Source organism: Telopea speciosissima, chromosome 1 (genome assembly GCF_018873765.1).
Source record: "Telopea speciosissima isolate NSW1024214 ecotype Mountain lineage chromosome 1, Tspe_v1, whole genome shotgun sequence".
NCBI classification, from domain to species: domain Eukaryota; kingdom Viridiplantae; phylum Streptophyta; class Magnoliopsida; order Proteales; family Proteaceae; genus Telopea; species Telopea speciosissima.
In genome coordinates this window covers 9,778,083-9,802,116 of record NC_057916.1, presented here as the reverse complement: position 1 = coordinate 9,802,116, position 24,034 = coordinate 9,778,083, and the positions used below count along the sequence as shown (strand labels likewise).

Sequence of the window (24,034 nt, the reverse complement as noted above, 5' to 3'; positions counted from 1 at the left end):
ATTTAGAATACGAAACTATAATGAATTTTTTGGTTTTATTTCTTCAAACTCCGTAAAATCACATGTAGACTTTTTAAAATAACAACTAAGGACTAATGATGGCCAAATAAACAAACTCACATATGGTTTTAATGCTATCACTACACAAAATATATAATAAAGGTCCATCAATAAAACCTCCATTTGAGAAAATACCACCCAAATACGTCAAGCAACAAGCATAAAACTTGAACACAAGCACATGAAATTGAAATATACCCTTGCAAGGGTACTGTCAGTTTCAACTTAACTGGTTTTTAGTACTAATATCACGGAAATCCCATTCCAGAACCGTCCCATTCCATTTATTATTTGATATCAAAATCAGTTCTTTTTGAGTATCCCCTTAACTAACATTTTACATCCAATGTAACAATTTTTTTTTGATAATACATCCAATGTAACATTGGATTCCGTTTTCTTAGTCATGAAACACGTGGCAAACCTTGACCAAAAAAAAAACGTGGCAAACTGTAAACCATATCAAAAGTTAATGGGCTCTCACACAAGTTGCAACTTGCAAGTCAGCAATAGACTACTAGATCCCTTTTTAATGGATTAAATCCGCACAGCTCAAAAGAGTGGTTAAACTTCCTACAGTTTCTAATCCTTTCCAAGGTTTGGAACTGAGAAAGACCGGTATCAGTTGTCGACTAAAGACTTCGAAGTCGAACGCAAGAAAGGTTCAAACTCAACAAAGGCAAGAAATACCGATTCGAAAGAGGTTTTCACGGCATCGGAATTCCGATCGATCAAAGCAATCGATCCGATGGAGCCGCCGCCCTTCCACCACCACCACCACAATAACAGGTACGCTCCCGTTGCACCTCCAAGGATTTCCGGCGACCGTAATTTCTATCACCACCATCAACAACACCAACACCAACACCACCACCTCCCACCGCCTCCACCACCACCAGCACCACCACCGACGCAACCTCCTCTCCCCTCTCTTTACCACCATCACCAGCGTCACGCTTCGCAATATCCTTTTCCCAATTCCCATCCAATCATCGAAGGCGACCCAAGAAGACAACATCCTTTTGATGTCGAGCGCCCTCCTAGGGCTCCCGTCTCCGATCGCATCGTCTTCGATCATCACCGCCAAAATCCATTCCCAGATGATCATTCCCATCTCCCAGATGCCTGGGACCCACCACCTCCTAGGGTTCCTCCTCAGCTTCCAAGGACTTTCCCTGTTAATTGGGAGAACGAGCCTCCTCGCAATCACTTTTCCGCCCACCCTATGTCTCCCTATCGATCTGCATCTGATGGGAATTTTAATGATCGGAAGAGATTCGTTGATGATCAAGAAAGTGGCTCTTTTCGTGAGTATCCGATCGATGGGTTTGAGAGGAATCAGAACGATGAGATCTTCTACAATCAGAGTGATAATCGTGTTAGTACTAGTGGTAGTAGTCATAGTAATTATTTCCGTAACCGTATTTCGTTTGAGAACACTGTGTCGTCTAGGAATCACGCCCAGTCGGCCGGCAATCACGGTATGAATTTCAATTTTGAATCTGATAATGGGCGCTCCCGGGATGGTAGAGGAGCGGGAGATTGTACAGATGAAAGGAGGATATGGGTTTCGACTAGGCCGAATTCTAGAGATGCAGATACTTTTGTTAATGGGATTGAGATGAGAGAGAAAGAGATTATGGGTGAGGATGACATTCGAGTTGGCTCGGGGAAACGTTTTCCGTATATTACAAAGATGGGGAAATTTAATAACAGGGTTGGCAATGAGGGTTCCCAAGAGATTGTTCATACTCCAAAGAAGAAACCGCAAAAGCTGAGTGCTTTGCAAAGAATTCAATTGGGGAAAACCACACCTAGGAAGTTGCACTCTTCTGCTTATTTTGATGACTCAAACTCGGGTTCCTTTAGATCTAAAGGCCCTCTGGTGTTTTCGGATCACAGATTGGAAGAAGAAATAGTAAGCAGTTCTGTTGAACTGGATGTTTCTTTCAAATCTAATTCCCTAGTGGCGAAGCAAGTTGTGGCTCCTTCAAGTCCTGTTGTTGGTTCTAATGGGTCAAGTACACCTAAGACTAAGAGGATAAAGAAAGCCATGACACCTGTTTCAGTTTCATCAAATTCACGTCTTACTGAACTTCACGAAGGACCCGTAAGTGGAGATGGCTCCTCACTTGGTGTGCGTGATGCCTCAAGTTCTGACAAGGGTCCAATGCAGTTGGAAGAGAAACATACAGTTTCTGATACTGGGGTAATGGATGATGTTGGTTCACAGCCTCGTTCAAGTGGGGTCAATTTATCAATTGGGAAAAGTGCAAAGGAAGGATTTCCTGGGGCTATGACTTCAACCAAAGCTACAATTGATATTAATGTCAGTCATGATGGGAGGGGCACAGCAAAGATTAAGAAGAAGAGGAAAATCACAGCCTCACGTTCAAGTCTGTCCAGTTCACAGGCATCTGAAATCCACAAAGAACCAATAAATGCTAATCAATCCACCAGTGGTGGAGATGCTTCCTTGAGTCCTGACAAGGATAGAATGTGTCTTCAAGAGAAATTGAGCATTTCTACTGTTCAGGAAATTGAGAATGTTAATTTGCAGCCTTGTCCAAATGCAGCCACTGTATTGCTTGAAAAGGATGCAGTTCAAGGATCTGTTGTTGCTGTGGTTTCAGAAAAGGAGGACATTAAGGTTGTTTTTGATGTTGAAGTTGCACCTAATCTTGAGAAGATTATGAAAGACATGGGCCCTTTCCCAGGTTTGTCAAGTTCACAGGTATCTGAAATCCATGAGGGACCAGTAGACACAAATAGCTCTCTGCGTGATGCGGATTTTAACTTAGATGCTTCTAAGAATCTAAGTCATTTGGATGGTAGAGGTACAGTTTCCGATGCTATGCCTGCAAATGATGTTGATTCGCATGGTTATACTGATGGTTGCACTGCATTGCTCGAGGGTAGTGTGGTGGAAGTATCTCCCGAGGTAAGGATTGAAATGACAGGTGATGCCAATGTTGTTTCAGATGGGGCATGTACACATAAGAGCAGTGAGAAGACAAAAGTCAAGTCACCACCTCCAGCATGTTTAAGGTCACGATCATCTGAAAGTCATGAAAAACCTGTTAATGGAGATAGCTCCATGGATTGTGTGGATGCTGTCTCAAGTTCTGACAAGGTACCTGTTGATTCAGCAGAGAAAGTTCCAGTTTCAGGGACTGGGACTGTGGGTGATATTGGCAAGCAGCTTTGCCCAAATGTAGTAGGTGTATCACTTGGAAACAGTCCTGTGAAAGGATCTCCAGAGGCTACAAATTCGGTTATAGGTGTTCAGAATGTTGAATCTAATGCGGCATCTACTCATAAAATTAAAAGGAAGAGAAAAGTTCAGGTATTGAAAATTCATGGAGGTCTTGCTAGAAGAAAGAGTTCCAACAATAGTGAAGATCCTACTTCTAGTTTGGACAATGTTCGATCACAATCAAAAGAAAAATGTACAGTTTCTGATATTGGGAGTGTGGGTAATGCCACTTCGCTGCCTTGTTCAAATGGCATTGCTGTTACAGATGAGATCATCACAGTGAAACGATCTCCAAAAGCTGTGAACTCAGCAAAACGTGTTTTAAATGTTAATTCTGATGGAATGTGTGTTCCTAATATTAAGAGACAGAGGAAAGGCCTAGATTCACTTCTGGATTTGTCGAGTTCACAGGCACCTGATACTCCTGGGGGCCCCATAAATACTGGTAGCTCCATCCATGATTCAAATGCCACCACCGGTTCTGAAAATGTTCCTGTTTGCTCAGAGCAGAAAGTTGCAGTTTCTTATATTGGATATGTGGATGGTGTTGCCTTGAAGCCTTGTCCAAATGAGGTTTCAGTTTTGCTTGAGCACAGTTTAGTTAAGGAATCTCCTATGGATATAGACTCTGTTAAAGAAAGTACTAGTGAGAGCATTACAAAACTTGAGCATCCTAGTGCTGATTCTAGTTCTTTTGTTGAGGAGTCAGCTGTTCTGGATCTGCAATTCCAGTGTCTGTCAGGTTCCAGAGGTGAGCATCCAGATAACGCTATTCCTTCTGTGTCCATGTCCAGTTGTCAGGAATGTCCTCATCAAGATAATATTTTAGGCAAGGAAAGTGGAAGAGGAAGAGAACTACAAACAGAAAAAGATGCATCACAGGTAGATTGTATGCTTGGCAGAGAGAACTCCAAAGATACTTCTGTCTTGCATCCACAGGTACAGGGGCAACTGGGTGGAGTGTCTTTGGATATCCGGACTTCTTGCTTAGATGACAGTCCATCCAGTACGGCCATGGAAGGCAATGCTTCTAACAATATTATGAAGGATGAGTGTCTGTCTACATCTGATTATTTGTCTTTAAATATTATTTCTGACCCCAATGGGGAGCGGATGGAGTCTGTGCCTGATAGAAGTTCCAAGATAGAGTCTCCAGGATTTTTGTCTACGTTTCCAGAGATATGCATTCTGAATGCTGAACAGTCACTGACCAACATATCCAATGAAAATATTCACTGGGATAACAATAAGCCAGATGAGAAGATCATTGTGAAAGATGCATCTACCTTAAATACCCACAAAATATGTGTATTCACACCTGATGTCAATATGAGATCACATAAAAAAATTCATACTGATGGATCCATTACAGAGAAAAGAGCACCGTTTACATCACAGGGAACCAGACAATCACCTAACCCAAAACTGACAGTTGGAGAATTGAATGGAAAGAAGATTTCCGGAACTGCTGGAGTTCCTAGGGCTTTTCAAAGTCGATCATCTTTGGTTGCAGGTTCATTTAATGATAAAGCTCCTTCAACTTGCACTGCAAATTCGCGTACGTGGCAGCGAACTGATAATCCTTTTGCTTCCTTGACTGGAAAAAAGTCAATTTCAAGTGCCAGCCCTTCACAAAGGCAGTCTCCAAAAAAGTTTGGAAAGGTCCAGAGCACTTCTTACATCCGTAAAGGTAACAGCCTTGTAAGGAAAGGTGCTCCAAATGCAGCTTTTCCCCAAGGCTCTCATAATTTGAGTACAGCTGTTAATCAGTTGAGTGCTGTGGATAGAGATAAAACCAAGAAAGTTACTGCATCTGAGTGCAAGGGTAACAGTTTTGATCCTCTGAGTTGTCCAAGAAAGGGAGGAGCAAATCCTTCTTTTGAGAGTCCAAAAACACCACCATTACCACATTCCAGCAAGTCACAAAACTCCACAACAAAATCATCACAGGATTGTGTGTATCACTCATTGAACAATCCTCTTTCAGAAGGTGGTTCAGAAGCTACTTCAGTTTCTACCAAAGTTACTGAAAATGAGGACGTGTTCAAGCATGCAAAAACTTCTGAAAATCAAGCTAGTCTGAGCAACAACTTGGGGATTCAAAGTACCTTAAAAGATGGTAATTCACAGTCCTCCAAGATGAACATAGTGTATGTGAAGCATAAATCAAATCAATTGGTTGCTGCTTCTAGTCCTGGAATTCGGGATCCATCCTTCAATGTTCCTGAGAAGACCCAGGCATTATCTTCTTCCATATCTTCTGATTGCTACTATAAAAGGAGCAAGAATCAACTTGTTCGAAATGTTCAAATTCCTGGAAGTCAGGTCAAGCAATCCGTTGCCGTCAATGATGATAGTTCAAATTCAGAGGGGCAAAGGGTTTCTACAGTTCCATCTCTAAAATGCAGTAGAAGTCTAAGTAAGAGAAGGCCTCATAAAGGTTTGTATTTATGAACTCTTTTATTATGTTTCACTGTTTTTCTCCTTAACAAGTATTCTGCATTTAAAGACAATGGTTTAAGTATTTATTTTGCTGCCTTTTCCAGTGATCCCAAATAAGCGTCAAACTGGTGCTTAGCATGTGTAATCCTAAGAGAGACTGATATATTTCTCAAGGCACAACAAATAAAACAATATTTCTTAATTTGTTTCTTTGTTTCTCTAGTAGTCTAGATACACTGAGTAGAACTTCTTTTTGACATTAAGATGAAGCAACACCATGATCTTAAAATTATTAATGACACCAGTACATGCATGTAGGTTAAAGAATAACATGGTACAGCTGATTTGAAGATCTTATAGTCTCCGTTTGGTTGCAAGGGAAATAAAGAGAAGGGAAGTGAATCAAATCAAATACAAAATTAGAAATTTTGGTAATCATTACCTCACATGATGGTGTAACTAACTAAAAACATGCAAAATTTGGTTATTAAATGTCACTTTACTTTGTAATCAAATTCATATGATTTGAATAGTAAAATAAATTTTACATCTGAAAAATCTATTTACCAAATATGGTAGGAGTTTTAGATAGATCATAAAATTATGATTACAAAACTTTCTGTTTCTTTTAAAAGTGATTTCACTTCCTTTTACTTGAACCAAACAAAGTCATGTTAACTTAATTAGTTGAAAATCCATCCATTTCAGATGGAATGTTTCATTAGTGTAATTTAATTCTGGTTGATTCAACCCACGACTTTTCTACTTTTATTGCTTTTTGATTAGTTGTCTTCTTGGGTTGCAGCAATTGGTTCATTTGATTGGATTCTGTTACATAAATCTGTACTTGTAGTATTTTTTTCTTGTGTAGTAAAATCTGAACGTTTTTGTGATTTTAGTCTTTATCATTATGTATATCTCATTTGTGTCCGCTGGAGGAAATTTTTGAACTAGTCATTAGTATTTTTTTTTCAATTCACTTCTGCAGGCTTGGGAAAGGCATGTAAATCTTCAAAGTTCTCTTGGGTATGGACATTACATGGAACAAATTCAGAAAATGATGACAAGAAAGCGTTGCAATGTCAAAAGGTATGGCCATACATTTTCCCATGGAAAAGAATGGCATACCGGAAGCATTGCAGATATGATTCTGTTTCAATGTCCAATAGGAGTTCTAGCTCATTCGTTAGGTATTTCAGATTGGCATCATACTCTACTTTCTCAGTTCTCTTTATAGTTTAAATTCCATTTTATTAGCACATGTTTGCAATCTTAATTTGAAACACTGACTTAATTGTTTTCTTGCGTTCAGTCGGAAACTGCTGCTTTCAAGGAAGCGGGATACAGTTTACACAAGATCAACTGGTGGCTTTTCTCTTCGGAAATCCAAGGTGCTAAGTATTGGTGGATCCAATCTAAAATGGTCAAAATCGATCGAAAAGCGTTCAAAGAAAGTTAATGAGGTTCGTTGAATGGCAAAGAACATGTATCTTTTCTCTTAGGTGGATGGTCTTTCTTGGTGAAATAATCCTGTTGCTCAAAAACTGCCTGTGTTATTCATAGAATATGCCAGGGTCTTATCATAGAGTCATAATGCATTGCTGTTTATTTTCCTTAAGAATCTTTAGAAAATCATAGTCGTTTGCTATGTTGGATGGACCAAAAAAAAGGCACTCTTTATGCAGTTGTTCCTCTATTTCTGTTTTGGTTGTCCACTTCTGCATGATTCATTCTTTTTTATATACTGCTCTGTAACAAGCAATGCTGTTATGGTCCCATTAATTGATTTCAATTTGCTAATTGTTTTGATTCCTAATATAGTAGCACTGGTGAAAAATGTTTTAAAAGCTCACAGAGAAATTTGAACTGAAAATAGAGCCTTTTCTGTTCATTTTTCTGGAACAGTACATGAGTTTGTTCTCTTTGAGAATGAATATCGTCTGTACCCCTTTATGTTTATATTTGTCCTTTACATAGTTTATTGCATACTGAACCAATATTCCTATGTTCAACTTCATTTTCTTGCGGGTGGAGATGTTACAATATTTCTTGCAGGATCCATAGAAATAGGAGAGAAGACTTTGATATTGAACACTTGAACTAACGTGAATAGATTTTATATAGGAGGCTACATTAGCTGTTGTTGCAGCAGAGAGGAAGAAACGAGAACAGAAGGGTGCCTCTGCTATTGCCAGTGCAAAGAACAGAAATCAATCTTCCCGTAAGTCAGGTCATAGTATAGAGCTGCGCCCAGGTAGGCCAAGCAACAATCCTGGTGTAGCAGATTCACTTTAGCCAATATTTGTTTTTATGAAATAGTAGTTTATTACGATGACTGATGCATACCTTCAACAATTTGGAGACTTTAAAAACTTATACACTTATTAATTATTTTTTATTTGAAATGAAATGTAGTGACTATTGAAGCATCTATCTTCTGTACAGGAGAGCGCGTCTTCCGTATCGGTTTTGTCCGATACAAGATGGATCCATCAAAACGAACACTTCAGAGGATTGCAGGTAGTTTTATACCAATGTCTATATTGTTGCATAAAATGTAACCTCTGTTTCAACTTTCAAGTCTCGCTTGTGTTTTGTGGATCCTCAATGTTGAGGAGTCTTAAATAAAGTCTCATGGAGCTCTGCAAAGTTCTACTTTTTGGGTCTTAGATGCCACATACTCCATGACTCTGGTAATCCTTTTCAGTTTAGTTCCATTGAATTTCTTTTGTTCGCTATTTCTCACATATGGTATACCTATATTTTGGAATAATGATAGAGGTATTGGAATCAATCCTTACAAGATATTATATAGTTTATAACAGGGTTGGAGAGAGAGGCTGTGAATTGGAAGTGGTAGAATCATTTGAATTCTTCCAGCATGTCATCTAGTATAGCTGATTTCTATATTATTTGGCTGAGTTCTAGGCAACCAAAGCGTTCGAGTACTATTTTTTTTAATATATCAGTTATACTTACTACTAATAGTATAGCAAATTGCAATATTTTTTTTCAGAAAAACAAGTAATAATTAATCCTTGATCCGGCTGTACTAACATTTTCAGCCCCACTACTACCACCAACGTTGGCCATTGTCTCTGAATACAACATGAGTGAAGATCACAAAAAAAAAATCATAAATCAATGGCATTGTAGGTTGTAGCATACTAACATACATACATAATTAGTACTTAGTATTAACATACGTAGTAACATACTAACATACATTCTAATAGTAACACATTCAAAATATTCATAAATCAATGGCATTGTAAGTTGTAGCATACCAACACACATAGTTACATACTAATGTAAAAGGGGTTCAGCTAAGAACCACTCTACAGTAGCATCAATGATAGGTTGCAGCAGAACATCAAATTAGAAACAAATCAGAATTAGAAAGTGGACAGAATCTCGATATTCAGCCAAGTGATGGAGCTGAAATTCAGGTCGAGTGTAGGCCTTGGTAGGATGGATTAAGTCTCCAAATTGGAGCTGATTCCAATGGTCAGAAACAAAGGTAGAAGAAGATTACCAATTTAAAAGGTAGGAGCTACAGACCAAATCAGCCAGCAGAAGGAGCTCAAACTGGGATCGAGTGTAAGGTTCCTTGGCAGGGTTTAGCCCTCCAAAACTCAGCCAAGTCTGATAAGTAGTTTCTGAGATACAAAGATCCAAAGGTTGCAGCAGCAGAGAACTAGGAAGAGGTGCACCGCAGGTGTGGGGATGGATTTCCTGGCCTCAGTTCAGCAGCAGCAAGTCCAGCAGTGATTTGGGTTGATCTCTGGTCCTTCACAGATACAGCAGCAGTGGAATAATGTTGACACAAGTGTAGCAGCAGAGCAGTTGAAGACTCACAGCAGCAGTCACCAATAGAGCTCGAGTAGGGTAGGTGGAAGGAATAAGATAAGAGAAGGGAGGGATAAAGATGCTTCAGCTCTCTCAGCCAGGTTTCTCAACCCTTCATCCACACAAGGATAAAAAATTCAGTTGCACTCAAGGCAAACTCATATTCATTCATCTTCTTAAAATCGTGGGGAGCCTCTAAGGGCTGTTACATATAAATAAAAAGGCATAACTTGCTTCTCAAGCTTTAACAAAATAGAAACTATTTGAAACTAGAAACTAACAAAATTTAGTAACTAGGAGTGACATGAAATAGAAACTAATATTTAGAAACATGAAAATAGAAACTAAATATAATCTTCCCAAGTGCAGCCAATCCTTTCCTTCTTGTCAAAACTGGAGTCTCATGTGGTCCCCTCATAGATACTATCGGCCAGCAGCTGTGTTGAATAAAGACTAAGTGATATTGACTCAAATGCTCCCATGATTCTCCTAAGAATATTCTCACCAAGCCAAAATAAGAGGCTGTGACACTGTTTACGTGAACAATGTTTTGGCCTCTTTTTCTTCATGTTTTGTCCTACATCACATACATTGTAACATGCAAGTACTAATTACTAACAGAGTATAAAAGGAGAATAGATTAACAAAAACAGCTCTACAATGATTTATGAATCAGAAAGAAAAAACACTTACCAATATAAGAAGGGGAGGTGAGTAGGTGACACCGGAGATGTTGCCGGAGCCAGAGGTTGGTGGACTCTAGGCAGTAGGTTCTTCTTCTTCTACTACTCTTCGTTTTTAATTTTTACATTCTGTTTTTTGAAAGAAAAAAGTAGGAGATGAGAAGAAGAAAGAACGAACAAAAAGAAAATAAAAGAAAAAAAACCCCGAGAATAAGAACTGAAGAATAAAAGGGGGGGGGGGAAAGCAAAACTTACCGGAGGAAGAGGATGCAGTTGCCGGAGGGAGGGAGGAAGTAGTCGGGCAGCACTGCAGAATCACAAACCCTTGCAGCAGGGCAGCAGAATCACGGTTTCACCTTCTCTTCATTTTTACATTCTGTTTATTGAAAGAACAAGTAGGAGATGAGAAGAAGAAGAAGTAAGAAAGAAAGAAGGGGGAAAAAAAACCCAAGGTCCCAAACCAAGAAGCATAACTGAATAACTGAAGAATTAAAAAAAAAAATAACAAACCAAAAAAACAAAATAAACAAAACTTAGTGGAGGAGGAGGAGGTTGCAGTCGCTGTAGGATGGGAGGAAGTAGTTGCCAACTTGGCGGAGGAATTGCTGAGATGCCAGCAGGCAGCAGGGGAGCAGAATCACTTCCCCTTGCTAAAGGTTTCACCTTCACAATTCTAAAACAGAAAACATAGGAGATGAGAAGAAGAAAGAAAGGAAAAAATAAATAATAAAAACCAAACCGAGAAGAAGAAAAGAAAAGGAAAAAAAAAAAAAACTAACCAGAGGGATGATGCAGTTGCAGGACGAGGATGCAGTCGTCGGAAGTGATCGCCGGAGGAAGTAAGAAAGCAACACCGGAAGAAGGGAGGAAGAACTTTTTGTCGGCGGAGGAAGAAGACGCAGGTAGGCAGAATCACAATGAATCAAAGACTCAAGTCCCAAGCCCTTTTTTCACCCTAAATTCGATTTTACCCCTTTTTAATTTTTATACCTGATGATCCCATGTAGCGCTGGTGTGTTTAAACCTATACACAAAACAAATCAAATTATTATAAATAGAATCTTAAAAATTTAACAAATAAAAATAGTAGAAATAGAATCTTGATGAAATTTTATGTTTTTTAAAAAATGCAATAAATCGACCGGTTAGGCTTCAAGGCGGTCCAAGGTGATGCCCAGGAAGCCCTAGACGGTCCCCTTAATGTGTTAGACAAATGCGGTCAATCGCCCAGCCCTAGAAACCCGCTTGAATGCCTAGGCGCCTAGGTGTCGCTTTGACAACTATAAAATGACTTTAGGAGTATTATTTAGGAGTATCTCTAAACTCCAAACAATGGTTTTTCTTAGTGGAATGTTAATTCAAAATTCCAGGGAGGTCACATGCTCATGGATTCTTTCCATCATTTTCGGGGTTATTTTTGGAAGTTCAAAGCTTGTTCCTTAATTTGATTTTTGTCCATTTTGGAAGGTTATTCAGCTACCTTTTCAATCGAGACCAGGATTGCAACTCTTAGCAGTTAATATTATCACTGGGTGTCTGTAGGGTGTCAGGATATGGCAGAATGTCTCTTTTAGGAACTTTCTTTCAATAAGAATTTTTTATTTATTAGCTATTTTTAAGTTCCATATCTAGTCATTTTAGAAGAGGTTGAGCAATAGTAAGTTGGAAGCTTAAGTTCAAATTTAGAAAGTAATTTTTTTTTAAAATAGCTAGTCTAGCAGCATTTTTTGTCTTTTCTTTTTGTCTTAAGGGAAGTCAACATGCAATTGAGAAATATTTTTGTTGGAACCACTAAATATGAAAATGTTGTAGCTTACATAAAGGCAAGAGGGACTGCCTAGGAGGTCCGTGGTATATTAGATTGCTTTAGCGAATTGAACTGGATTTATTGCTCTTATGTGCTGCTTTTGTGATTGGTTTCCTTGAGGTTCAAATGCTAATTGTTGCTAGCACAGAACCCAAGGAGATTTGTAGCTCATCTAGTAATCTCTCTCTCTTCCTTTGCCCCCTCCCTCTGTGTGTTCCTTCTTTTGTCTTGTATTTCTTTTTGTTACCTGTTACAGGACCAGCCTTCTATCCCTGAAAAACTAGCCATAATTTCTCTCTTCCAGAAAAACCTAGCCTATTTACTACTTTGACCTGCACTTTTAGCCCCATTCTCTTCATTTAGTTCTTACTCTAAAATTCAAAATTCCAGCTGATTGGTCTATATAAATTGAAGTTTCTGTTTTACAGCATATTCACCCAAATAAGATCATTACACTCTACAAGAAATGTAATTGTCTACCATCTCAAGCCCTATGATTCATCGGACACGGTTGCAAACAAAAAGTCCATTAGTCACACATCTCGTCATGGCTGGATGTGTGGCTAACATGACTTTGGTGAGGGGAAGAAGAAAGAAAGAAAGAAAGAAAAGTAAAATGAAAAAGAAAACAATTGGTGCTAGTTATCCCTCCTCTCCCTAACCCCCCCCCCCCCAAAAAAAAAAGAAAAAAAAAAGAAAAGAAAAGAAGAGAATGAAAAGTTTAAAGGAGGAAAAAAAGAAGATATATCAAAAGAAAAAGAAAAATGGAAAAATATAGTGAAAGAAACAAGAACAGAAGCAAGAACAGAAGAGAAGAAGGAAGAGGATGAAAAATGAAAAAAGAGGAGATTAAGGGGACGAGCAAGTGATAATAGCTATCTAGCTTGCCACCGGTGGCCGCTACTGCAGCAAGTCAAAGTTCTGATTCTCTTTCGCTTTGAGACAAGCACAAGCCCCAACTTGGGTCTCCTTTGAGCAAGACACTATATTCTTTTACATCTCTGTCCCTATATTTTTTTTATTTGCATTCATGCTGCTGCTTATGCAAAAAATTACATATTTTTAAAAATTTGAAAGAAGGGAAAATGATCCCTTCACTGGCGGTGACATGCGCCCCCCTCACACTCTCTCCTCCCTGACACCTCCCCCCCCCCTCCATATGAACCATAACGGCATAACCCACCCTCTCCCTCTCTCTCCATTGTCTGGGTTTGGCGATTCCGTTTGACACCGCTGGCATGGCAATCCCCTGCCCTTTAAGTAATTAAATGTCTTCAACAATGCATTTGCATAACTAAAGCATGTGTAAATACACATATATGTAACTATGTATACACACATGGTCATTGTAAGTACATATCTACCTGTATAGAAAAAATTATTTTTTGTCTGCATTCCTATGTCTAGATTTTGGCTAGTTGCCATGTCTGACATTCTTATCTATTTTTAACTCACAAGACTTCTATCCATGTTTACAGATCATAGCTTAAGCTTGATTTTATCGTACCCAACAAAAGTGTTTGTAAACTGACCCTAGAACCCATTACTCCGGTATCCTAGTACTACCAGGAGACAAAATCTCTAGAATATCACTCTCTCTCTTCTAACATAGTTGATTTCTTGTCTTCACTACTTTGGGTCATATTCAATTGTGGGCCACTAAACCACTATGTACTACATTAAGGTTGTAGACGAGAGGTCAGAACCTCTGGGGAGAGGGGTAGCAAAGAAAATAACTAATCTCCTAAATATAATCCATGAAAAAAGTCACAAGAGCATCAATGCTGGATGCCTAATGACCTCCCCTGCAAATGATGGTTGCTGTGACCCTCCTAAAAGGAACATTGCCTGCACTGGAAAATGAGGGCATGAAGGGATTAAAGGATCCAATCTTCTTAGATGCCAACATAGAGAGGGGGGAAAAATCTTAGTTTCATTTTTTTTAGGTTGGTTTTTAAGTACCTTAGTCTTGATATAAATCCAAAACTTAATCAGTTAGGTTCCTACATATGAGACATGATTTATGAGAGATTTTGTCACAATACAGGGTAAACATCTCCATGGTGGGATTGTGGTGTTTTTTTTTTCTTTTTCTTTTAATGTCTCTACATTTGTAACGCAAGAGTTTAGAAATTATTTATAACTGTATACTTATTGTAGGACAAGTATAGGGCTGTTAAAAGTTTAATTAGATGGAGGGAAATCTGAGAAATAAATTCTAGAGATGTTTTTATTGGCCAATTAAGGAAGAATTGTGTTTGGTATTTCCACTAAAACTTGTAATTCTTTTTGGGCATAGGACTCTGGATGTCAAGTCCCTTGGGTAGAAAGGGTAGGTAATCTGGAGGTGGAGGGAGTGGAACCTTCTAGCAACAGGTCTTCTTCTAATTTTCAGGGATTTGATTTGGCTGATCAATATGAGTGGGCAAAAGATTTGTTTAGCTGATGTATTATGGTGTTATGTTAAATATTACAAGCTCATGAAAGAAGAAAGTTAACGAGATTTGCTATGAAATTGAGGTAAATATGTTTGCCTTGTATATGGAACTCTAAATCCATTTATCTTTGGATTACACTTGCTATGATTAATATGAGGTCTCCTAATTGCTTTCAGGGATGATTAAATTTAAACAAGGGGAAGGGCAAGGGTGCAAGCAGCCTGCATTATACCAAACTTGAGCAAAAAAAGTGTTAAAACTCTGTAGAACTGAATGCTTAGATGATCAAAATAGATCATCCAGGCCCTTTATTTATAATAAACTGAATTACAATTACTCACAGTAGAAGTAGGAATGCCACCTCAGCCTAATCCTATTAGGAATTCCTAATCCAACTAGGAATGCCAAAATAGAGATCAGCTGAGGGGGGAAAAACAGAAAAAAGAGAAAACAAAAGAAGGATAAATCATAATACAACTAGGACTAATTACCCCTATCAAGTAACCTATTTCAACGCTCCCCCTCAAGTTGTAGCATAAATATCAACCATGCCCAACTTGACCAGAATAGGATGAAAAACCTTTCCACTTAAGCCTTTAGTGAACACATCAGCAAGTTGGTCAGCAGACTGCACAAAAGGAACACACACCAGTCCCCCTTCCAACTTCTCTTTAATAAAATGCCTGTCAAGCTTCAAATGCTTGGTACGATCATGCTGAACAGGGTTGTGAGCAATGCTAATAGCAGCCTTATTGTCATAATATAACATCATGGGAAGAGGAACAGGAGTACCAATATCATGTAATAAACCCTTGAGCCATAACATCTCACAAATACCTTGTGCCATAGCACGAAACTCAGCGTCAACACTAGATCTTGCCACTACGTTCTGCTTTTTACTACGCCATGTAACAAGGTTGCCACCAACAAATGTGCAATAGCCAGAAATGGACTTTCGATCAGAGGAACCAGCCCAATCTGTATCAGTATATGCTTCGACACGAAGATTACCATTTGGAGACAAAAGAATTCCTTTACCCGGTGATGACTTCAAATACCGAAGAATCCGAATAACAGCATCCATGTGAGAGGAATGCGGATCATGCATGAACTGACTGACCATACTTACAGATACTGCAATGTCGGGTCTTGTATGAGACAGATAAATGAGCTTACCAACCAATCTCTGATAGCGACCTTTATCGGCCGGTGTTCCCTCCTTTTCTTTAAGTCTGGTAGTAGCATCCATAGGTGTATCAGCAGGATGACACCCTAGCATCCCAGTCTCAGTCAATAAATCTAGGATGTACTTCCTTTGGGAAAGAAAGATGCCTTTAGAAGACCGAGTAACTTCTATCCCTAGAAAGTACTTTAGGTTTCCCTGATCCATTATTTCAAATGCTTGTCCAAGGTACGTCTTCAGTTGGGTGATTTCATGACTATCATTCCCGGTCACCACAATATCATCCACATAAACTATTAGGATGGTTACCTTTTCACCATTTTTCTTGATAAACAGGGTATGATTAGCATTGCTTTGCTTGCAACCCGCAGAGACCATTGCCTTGTGAAATCGTCCAAACCAAGCACGGGGGGACTGTTTCAGCCCATATAAAGCACGCTTCAATTTACAAACTTTCCCGCTGGTTTTATCACGAGAAACCTGGTGGAATGTCCATATATACTTCCTCGTCAAGTTCTCCATGGAGGAAGGCATTCTTCACATCTAATTGTTGTAATTCCCAGCCCAGATTCACTGCACAAGAAAGTAGCACTCTGACGGTGTTTAGTTTCGCAACTGGTGCAAAAGTCTCCTGATAATTGATCCCATAAGTCTGAGTAAATCCCTTTGCAATCAAACGTGCTTTGTATCGATCCACAGTGCCATCTACCTTCTGTTTCACCGCAAACACCCACTTACATCCAACTGGTTTCTTTCCTGGAGGTAGAACCACAAGTTCCCATGTATCATTCTTTTTTAAGGCTTGCATTTCTTCTATCATTACTGCTTTCCACTTTCCATCTGTAAAAGCTTCCTGCCAATTTTGGGGAATACGAACAGAAGAAAGAGAAGAGACAAATGTACGAAAGGATGGAGAAAGGGAGTCATAAGAGACAACATGAGAAATGGGATGCTGGGTACAAGCCCAAATACCTTTACGATGAGCAATAGGTAAATCAGGAGAAGAAGGAGAAGATATGTTACCTGGGGTTTGATCTGGTTCCAGGGTCGACAACTGTGGTGGTGCCAGTACTGTAGTGGATGGGAGCTGCTTGTATTTGGAATGTCCCCTGTGATAGGTTTTGAGATTAGAGTTGTTAATTTTCTTCTGAAATTCCCTAATGGTTTGTTGGACTGGAGTCATCTCCCCCTGAAGGGAATTGTCACCAATAGGATTTTCAGCATCTTCTAAGTTCTCCCCCTGGGGAAAATCCTGTGGGGAACCAGCAGAGGCATCTTCTAAGTGCTCCCCCTGGGGAAAAACCGGTTGGGCACCAGCAGAGGGAAGAGGGGTGGACGCAATAATCAGTTGAGGGGTAGGAGCAACAGGTGGTTGGTCCCTGGTCTGGGTCTGTACGGGAAGGTCAGCCATCACATCTTCACTGAAAGTCTCCCCCTAAAGAGGTGTGGATTGATAATAGGAGAGAAATTCATGAAAGACAACATCCATACTGGTGAAGGTACGACGTGTAGGAGGATGGTAACACTTATATCTTTTTTGGGATGGAGAATATCCCAAGAAAATACAACGGACCCCACGGGGTTCGAGCTTGCTAGGAGAGCGAGTATCCCGAACATAACAGACACAACCAAAAACTTTAGGTGGGACGACAAAGGAGGAGGAACCCTGCAGTAAAGAGGCAGGGGTGTCAGAGTCAAGGACTCGGGTAGGGAGCCTATTGATGAGATAGGCAGCAGTTAGGACAGCATCTCCCCAATATTGGGGAGGGATAGAATGGGCAAACATAAGAGCCCGAGTCACCTCAAGGAGGTAGCGGTTTTTTCTTTCAACCACACCATTTTGAGTTGGGGTATCGACACAACTGGTTTGATGGAGTATACCATGGGCAGCAAGGTAGTTTTGGAACTGACCATCCATGTACTCTTTACCATTGTCACTCCGCAATATCTTGAGAGTGGCATTGTATTGGGTTTGAATCATCTTATGAAAATTTTGAAAACAAGAAAAAACGTCACTTTTGTTGTGCATTAAGTAAACCCACGTACTCCTAGAATAACAATCAATAAAAGAAACAAACCAACGATGGCCTTTAAGAGATGGTTTTCTGCTAGGACCCCAAACATCAGAATGAATAAGAGTAAAAGGAGAAGGACTTCTTTTATTAGAAATAGAATAAGTAGAACGATGTTGTTTAGCCAAAACACAGGCTTCACAAAAAAAATCGTTTTTATGACATTCTTTAGCTAATGCTGGAAATAAAAGGGATAATGTTCCTAAAGGGGGATGACCTAGTCTATTATGCCATTGTTGAAGTTCAGAAGAAACTAACGCGCTTTGATGTATGGGAGAAGCCAAAGGTGGTGGTGAAGTAGGACTCCCATTATCAAGCAGGTACAATCCACCATGCATCTTACCACATCCAATCGTCGCCCCCGTTGCCAAATCCTGAAACACACAGTGAGAAGGAAAAAAAGTCACTTTGCAATTTAAATCACGGGTAAGGCTACTGATGGAAAGAAGATTAGTGGTAAATTTAGGAATATGTAAAACAGAGGATAGAGGTAAGGAAGGGGTGCAACTGATAGAGCCCTTCCCAGAGATGGAAGAGAGAGATCCATCAGCCACTCGTACTTTATCTTTACCAGATGTAGGAGAGTAACGAGTAAAGAGGCTGGAGGATCCAGTCATATGATCAGTGGCACCTGAGTCTATGATCCAGGGAGAGGAGACTACTGATGCACAATGACCAGCAAATGAAATACCTGAGTGGGCTAAATGTGAACCTGGAGGTGTGGAAGAGCTGGCAGGTGTTGATGTAGTAGAAGCAGCAGAAGCCTGTAACATACGACGGAAAGCCTGAAGTTCTTCCTTGGACAGTCCAGTGTCAGTAGGAGGACCTGGAGTGACTGTCTCAGTATGATTAGCTTTGTTTTTCGATTTTCGAGCAGCACGTTTAGCATCAAAGTCGGCTGGTTTACCATGTATCTTCCAACAGGTGGCCTTAGTGTGCCACAATCTACCACAATGCTCACATTTAACTGCTGTTTTTTCGATTTTGGATGTGTCAGAAGTAGTAGAGGTCGAACCAGCCCCAGCTTGTAAAGCTGTTCGGTCAGTAGGGGCAGAGTGGAGCATAGCTGAACGATGTCGGTCTTCAATGTTAACCAGTGCATATGATTGTTCGAGTGTAGGAAAAGGAAGCTTACCGAGAATTTGTATTCTTATTGGATCATATTCGACATTGAGACCAGCCAAAAAGTCATAAACTCGGATTTTGTCAACATGTTTTCTATAGGCAGCAATATCAGTAGCAGAGGTGGGTCGATAATCCGAGTAATGTTCAAGTTCTTGCTAATACTTACGAAGTTCAGCATAATATTGAGAGAGAGTCAACTCATTCTGTTTAGTCTCATGAATTTTCTTCCGTAACTCATATACCTGTGCATCATTCCCTACCTGGGAATAGGTTTTCTTGGCAGCTTTCCATATCTTAGCAGCAGTGTCGAGGTGAAGATAACCAAGTGCAATGGAAGAGTGCATAGAATGGATGAGATATGACATTACCATAGAGTCATGAGATAACCATTGATTCTGTGCATGCCACTCTTCATCAGGTTTCACGAGGCTGCCTGTAAGGTGGCCTGTATAACCATGGCCAGCAATGGTGAGATAGATGGATTTAGACCGCAGCAGGTAATTAGTTCCATCTAATTTAGTTGGGGAAGCAAAAGGAAGATACTCCGAACGAGTGGATCCATCTGAATCAGCTGAAGTCAGATCAGACATGATGTACAGCAAATGGTTTTTGAAATTCCCAAAAAATTAGCCGTCAGAAAAGGCTGAAACTGAGGTCGAGTTTCCCTCTTGTAGTGGAGAACAAGTCCTCAAAAAAGGAACTGATTCTAACCAGCCAATAAGAAGCCCTAATTTTTGCAAAAATTAGGGCAAAAAAACTGTTGGAGAAAAATCGCAGATCTGAATCTGTTTTAGTCTTGATTCAATACTGCAGTCTTCAAACAGGAAGAGGTGTGTGCCAGGAATAGCAGGAACCAATCTCCGAAAAAAAAAACAGAAATCAATCATTAGCTTTGTGGGAAGAACTCGATCTCCAATGGTGGAGGGAACCTGTCGGCAGTAGGCAACACCAGTAAACTGAAATCTTCAATGAGGTGAATGCAAGGACATCATCTAAATCTTCATTAGATCACCTCATAGGTGCTGCCCTGAATGGAAGAGAGGAGCCGAGAGTGATGGAGAAGGGAGAAACCAGAAATCGTGGAGGGAGGAGAGGAAAAAACCAGAGAAAACTTGAAAGCTTCTTCTTTGATCTGTTTCTGCTCTGATACCATGTTAAAACTCTGTAGAACTGAATGCTTAGATGATCAAAATAGATCATCCAGGCACTTTATTTATAATAAACTGAATTACAATTAGTCACAGTAGAAGTAGGAATGCCACCTCAGCCTAATCCTATTAGGAATTCCTAATCCAACTAGGAATGCCAAAATAATCAGCTGAGGGGGGAAAAAGAGAAAAAAGAGAAAACAAAAGAAGGATAAATCATAATACAACTAGGACTAATTACCCCTATTTCAACAAAAAGCAACAACAAATAAAAATTAAAAAAAAAAAATACTGTGAAAATGATTTGAGGATCCTCTCAGGAACATACTATATTTGTTTCAAGTTGAACTTTGAAGCTTTATCTGGAGGCTTCTTGGCAAGAACTGAGGGTATCTTTAGGGCTTGCAATGTGTGGTTGATCAACAACTGTTCGGGGCTTAATTTGTTAAGATTCTTCTGTCGGTAGAGGTTATTTCCATTTAGTTTTGTTGAGTTTACTTTGATGATGTTCATTCAGTCACTGATCTTCTCTAGATGAGTTACTACTGATACCAAGAAATTGATGATTTTGTTTATGGAGTTATCGTTGCATCATATCCCTAGGGAGGACAGTTAAAATTCTACCCCTAGGAAATTTCAAGCGCCCCCATTTTGTAGGGCATTCTATACCCATCCTGTAATGTAAAATTTTTTTTGTCATTGTTTCTTTTAGCTTATGAGGTTTTATTAATTAGTAAAATAAAAAACCAGCCTCAGGATTTACTGTTTGTTTCCTCTAGATGAGAAATCAGGTGTTGATCCCCAGTCAGGAAAGGACACCAGGAAATCTGTTGTTCCAAGGAGGTTACTGATTGGCAATGATGAGTATGTTTTTGTATATCTTCTTCAATTTGTTCTGGAACATTATCTGTGAGTTTTAGCTGGTTGTGAATCATATATGTAAATATTGAACAGATATGTCAGAATTGGAAATGGCAACCAGCTCATTAGAGATCCAAAGAAACTGATTCGCTTTTTGGCGAGTGAGAAAATACGATGGAGTTTGCACACTGCTAGATTGCGGTTGGCTAGAAAACAACAGTATTGCCAGTTCTTCACAAGATTTGGGAAATGCAACAAGGATGACGGAAAATGTCCATATATCCATGATCCTTCTAAAGTTGCAGTCTGCACCAAGTTTCTGAAGGGTTTATGTGACAATACAGATTGCAAGTTGACACATAAGGTGGTTGGCCTATACAAATTCATATGGTTCATTACCAGTTACCTTCCATTTGTGTCTGTTAATAACAGTGTTGTTATTTTAAGTGTGTCTCTATTTTTTTATTTGTACCTTGCAGGTTATTCCAGAAAGGATGCAGGACTGTTCTTATTTTTTGCAGGGTGGGTCTTTTTTGGGGCTTTTTTGGTTTCCATATAACACAATAAATACATGGAATTCTGACACTGTTCTTGACAGGATTGTGTACCAATGAGAATTGTCCATATAGGCATGTAAATGTGAACCCAAGCGCTCCAGTTTGTAAAGGATTCCTCAGGGGATATTGTGTTGACGGGGATGAGGTATTGCTCTGTTGAATATGAAATATTAAGTTCAAATTGCTTTACTAGTTCACTTTCTATTTGACTGCTTATTTATATATGCTGTGTCAGGAAAGTTTCCACAACTAGCCGTTCCTCTGCTAACCATTTATTTTTTGGAGAATATAGTAAGTAATGGAGCTTGGGGGGGGGGGGGGGGAACCCCTTGACTTGACTCAAAAACAATTACCAATTACTAAGGTTCAGTTTTGATCTAAAGGGGGAGGCTTCTTTCATTTTGCTTGGTCAATAACTAAAAATCCTAGCTATTTATTGGTGAGAATCACGTCTTAATTTGGATTGAAAATTGATTCATAAACTGTGATGAGTTCAAAATATAAAATTCCGTCTTTCAGATTTGGATATATAGAGTATGTTCATCTAAGATTCTCTACATTAATTCACATCTCTTAGAATTTAATTCAATTTGGAACTTAAACGTATTATATAAATAGGGTAATTTCTTTTTCCTGGTATAAAGGTTTTTATGGATGGAAGAGGGGTGGGGAGATCAGCAACATAGTAGAAAGTTGAGGGCCTCGTAGAACAACTGACACCTTTGGCTTCCGTCTCCTAGCTAAAGAATCTGATATTGGCCAACTGAGACCTCCATTGGAAGGATATCTCTGATTTATTATATATTATACGACTGTAACATATAGGATGTTCTGTTTCATAAACCTTATTATATTAGATTGTAGGAGTATTGTTTGCAGGTTATTAGTTAGGCACTATGGAAATGGAGTCGTGAGTTTTTTTTTTTTTTCATGAAAAAGAAATCTGATGTTAGGGATTGTTGCCTTATTTTATGTTAAATGGTGGAGAGTTGATTTTCTCTCTCAAAAATAGTATACCCAACCATTTTATGTTAAACAATGAGATTAAATGAACTATTTTTTTCTTCTTTTCTTATATTTCACTGAACATGCAGTGCCGGAAGAAGCATAGCTATGTATGTCCAGTATTTGAAGCAACAGGTATCTGTCCTCAAGGGTCCATGTGCAAGCTGCACCACCCAAAAAATCAAAACAAGGACAAGAAAAGGAAAAGGTCAAAGGATCGGAAAAACAAGAGAGGGCGTTACTTTCGTTCTAGGCTTACTGATGCTACTAAGAACGGTAGAGTTGCTTCTGACAAGCCGGCTGTACAGAACACTGGAGACATTTTTTTTCTGGAAGAACGATTAGTTGATTATATAAGGCTTGATGTCAGTGATGAAGAAGCAGGAGAAACTACCAATGTGTCTGATATGCACACAACCTTGTGTGACAGTGAACCCTCCGAGTTAACATCGGATGATCTGGGTGATCTCATTAAACCAGTTCGTATCTTGAATAGAAACCTGAAATAACAAAGTTCTTTACTGGAACAGTCCAAAACAGGAGCTGTGTCACAGGGAATATATCATCTGTTGTAAATGGTGTAGAACAGGCAAACCATTTATTATCCTTGTATTTATTAGCATGTTATGAGTACATATTGGAGAAATGATATTAGTGCAATTTTTTGGGGTATTAAAATGAATGAATATGGTGATGGTAGCTACTAATTGATCTGATGATGGACCAGGGAGCTTGGGCTCAATTTATTCAATCAGGACAATGCCTTCTTCACTTGCTTTTGTTGGTCAACAATGTTAAAACAATTTTCAATGGTACCAAATACAAATCTGTTGATTTAATAATAATAAAAGGCATACCCAATGCACGAGGCTCCCACCACTTCAAAGTCTGGCGAGGGTCATAATGTGCACAGCCTTACCCCCGCTTTGTGAAGAGGCTGTTTCCCGACTCCCTCCAACAACCATTAGGTCTGTCTTGTCAATTTTGTGGTCTTCCTTGAACCAAATGTACTTTTATCCAAACCATGGAAGTCTATTTTCATTTGGTAAAATGGCTTTGGAGGGTTCCACTGGATGATCTTCAATTCTTGTTCAGAGGAAAAATGAGGTCACGATTCATTTTTTTCTTTATGGACATCATGAGGCTGTCAGGCACATCCAACAGAATTTTGTAAGGAGAGCTCGGCAATTTTAAAATGATACTTCTTAGTTCTTACAGTTAAATCAAAGATTCCCTTCCATGAATCTCAGCTTTTGGTTTCCATTCTCTGAAAATGGGTCCAAGGCTCTAAGCTGTGTGATTCCAGATCATTCTGAGTAACCAATCTGTTGATGCCTTAAGAATCTGGGAAATCATCTCAGGGTTGGCTTGATTTAAAAAAAAAAAAAAATTAGAATTAAATAAATGTCTCTGAAAAGCATCCCCTGTTCTTTTGTGCTTCATAAGGTGCACATAGAAGTGACCATTACCAAGGATTCCAAGTTTAGGGCCAAACCTCAGGTTTAACCACAAATCCAAGTTCAATAGGTTTGATACTCTGATGGTGAC

The 24,034-nt window shown here is 39.3% G+C and overlaps 1 protein-coding gene across 7 annotated transcripts; it reads left to right on the top strand.

Annotated features, from left to right (window-relative positions):
- Window positions 1–719: 719 nt before the first annotated feature.
- On the top strand, window positions 720–23,164 carry LOC122664886. Of its 7 annotated transcripts, none has more exons than XM_043860951.1 (11): window positions 720–1,448; window positions 1,611–5,756; window positions 6,747–6,956; window positions 7,073–7,221; window positions 7,883–8,012; window positions 8,204–8,278; window positions 20,843–20,927; window positions 21,018–21,288; window positions 21,404–21,446; window positions 21,523–21,626; window positions 22,576–23,164. In XM_043860951.1, exons 1-11 carry the CDS (start codon window positions 809–811, stop codon window positions 22,993–22,995), a joined length of 6,273 nt encoding a protein of 2,090 aa, XP_043716886.1. In that variant the 5' UTR covers window positions 720–808; the 3' UTR covers window positions 22,996–23,164. The 7 variants fall into 7 exon arrangements, 6 of the variants coding, with proteins under 6 accessions (XP_043716886.1, XP_043716878.1, XP_043716870.1 ...); XM_043860943.1 differs by having other exon boundaries at window positions 720–1,696; window positions 1,748–5,756; XM_043860935.1 differs by having other exon boundaries at window positions 720–4,341; window positions 4,375–5,756.
- Window positions 23,165–24,034: the final 870 nt, after the last annotated feature.

Excerpts from the sequence above, each read along its gene's own strand:
- LOC122664886 (XM_043860913.1), top strand. The coding sequence starts at position 809 with ATGGAGCCGCCGCCCTTCCACCACCACCACCACAATAACAGGTACGCT. Across the intron at positions 7,222-7,882 it reads GTTCAAAGAAAGTTAATGAG|GAGGCTACATTAGCTGTTGT; the intron begins GTTCGTTGAATG and ends GATTTTATATAG. Across the intron at positions 21,447-21,522 it reads CTGTTCTTATTTTTTGCAGG|GATTGTGTACCAATGAGAAT; the intron begins GTGGGTCTTTTT and ends TGTTCTTGACAG.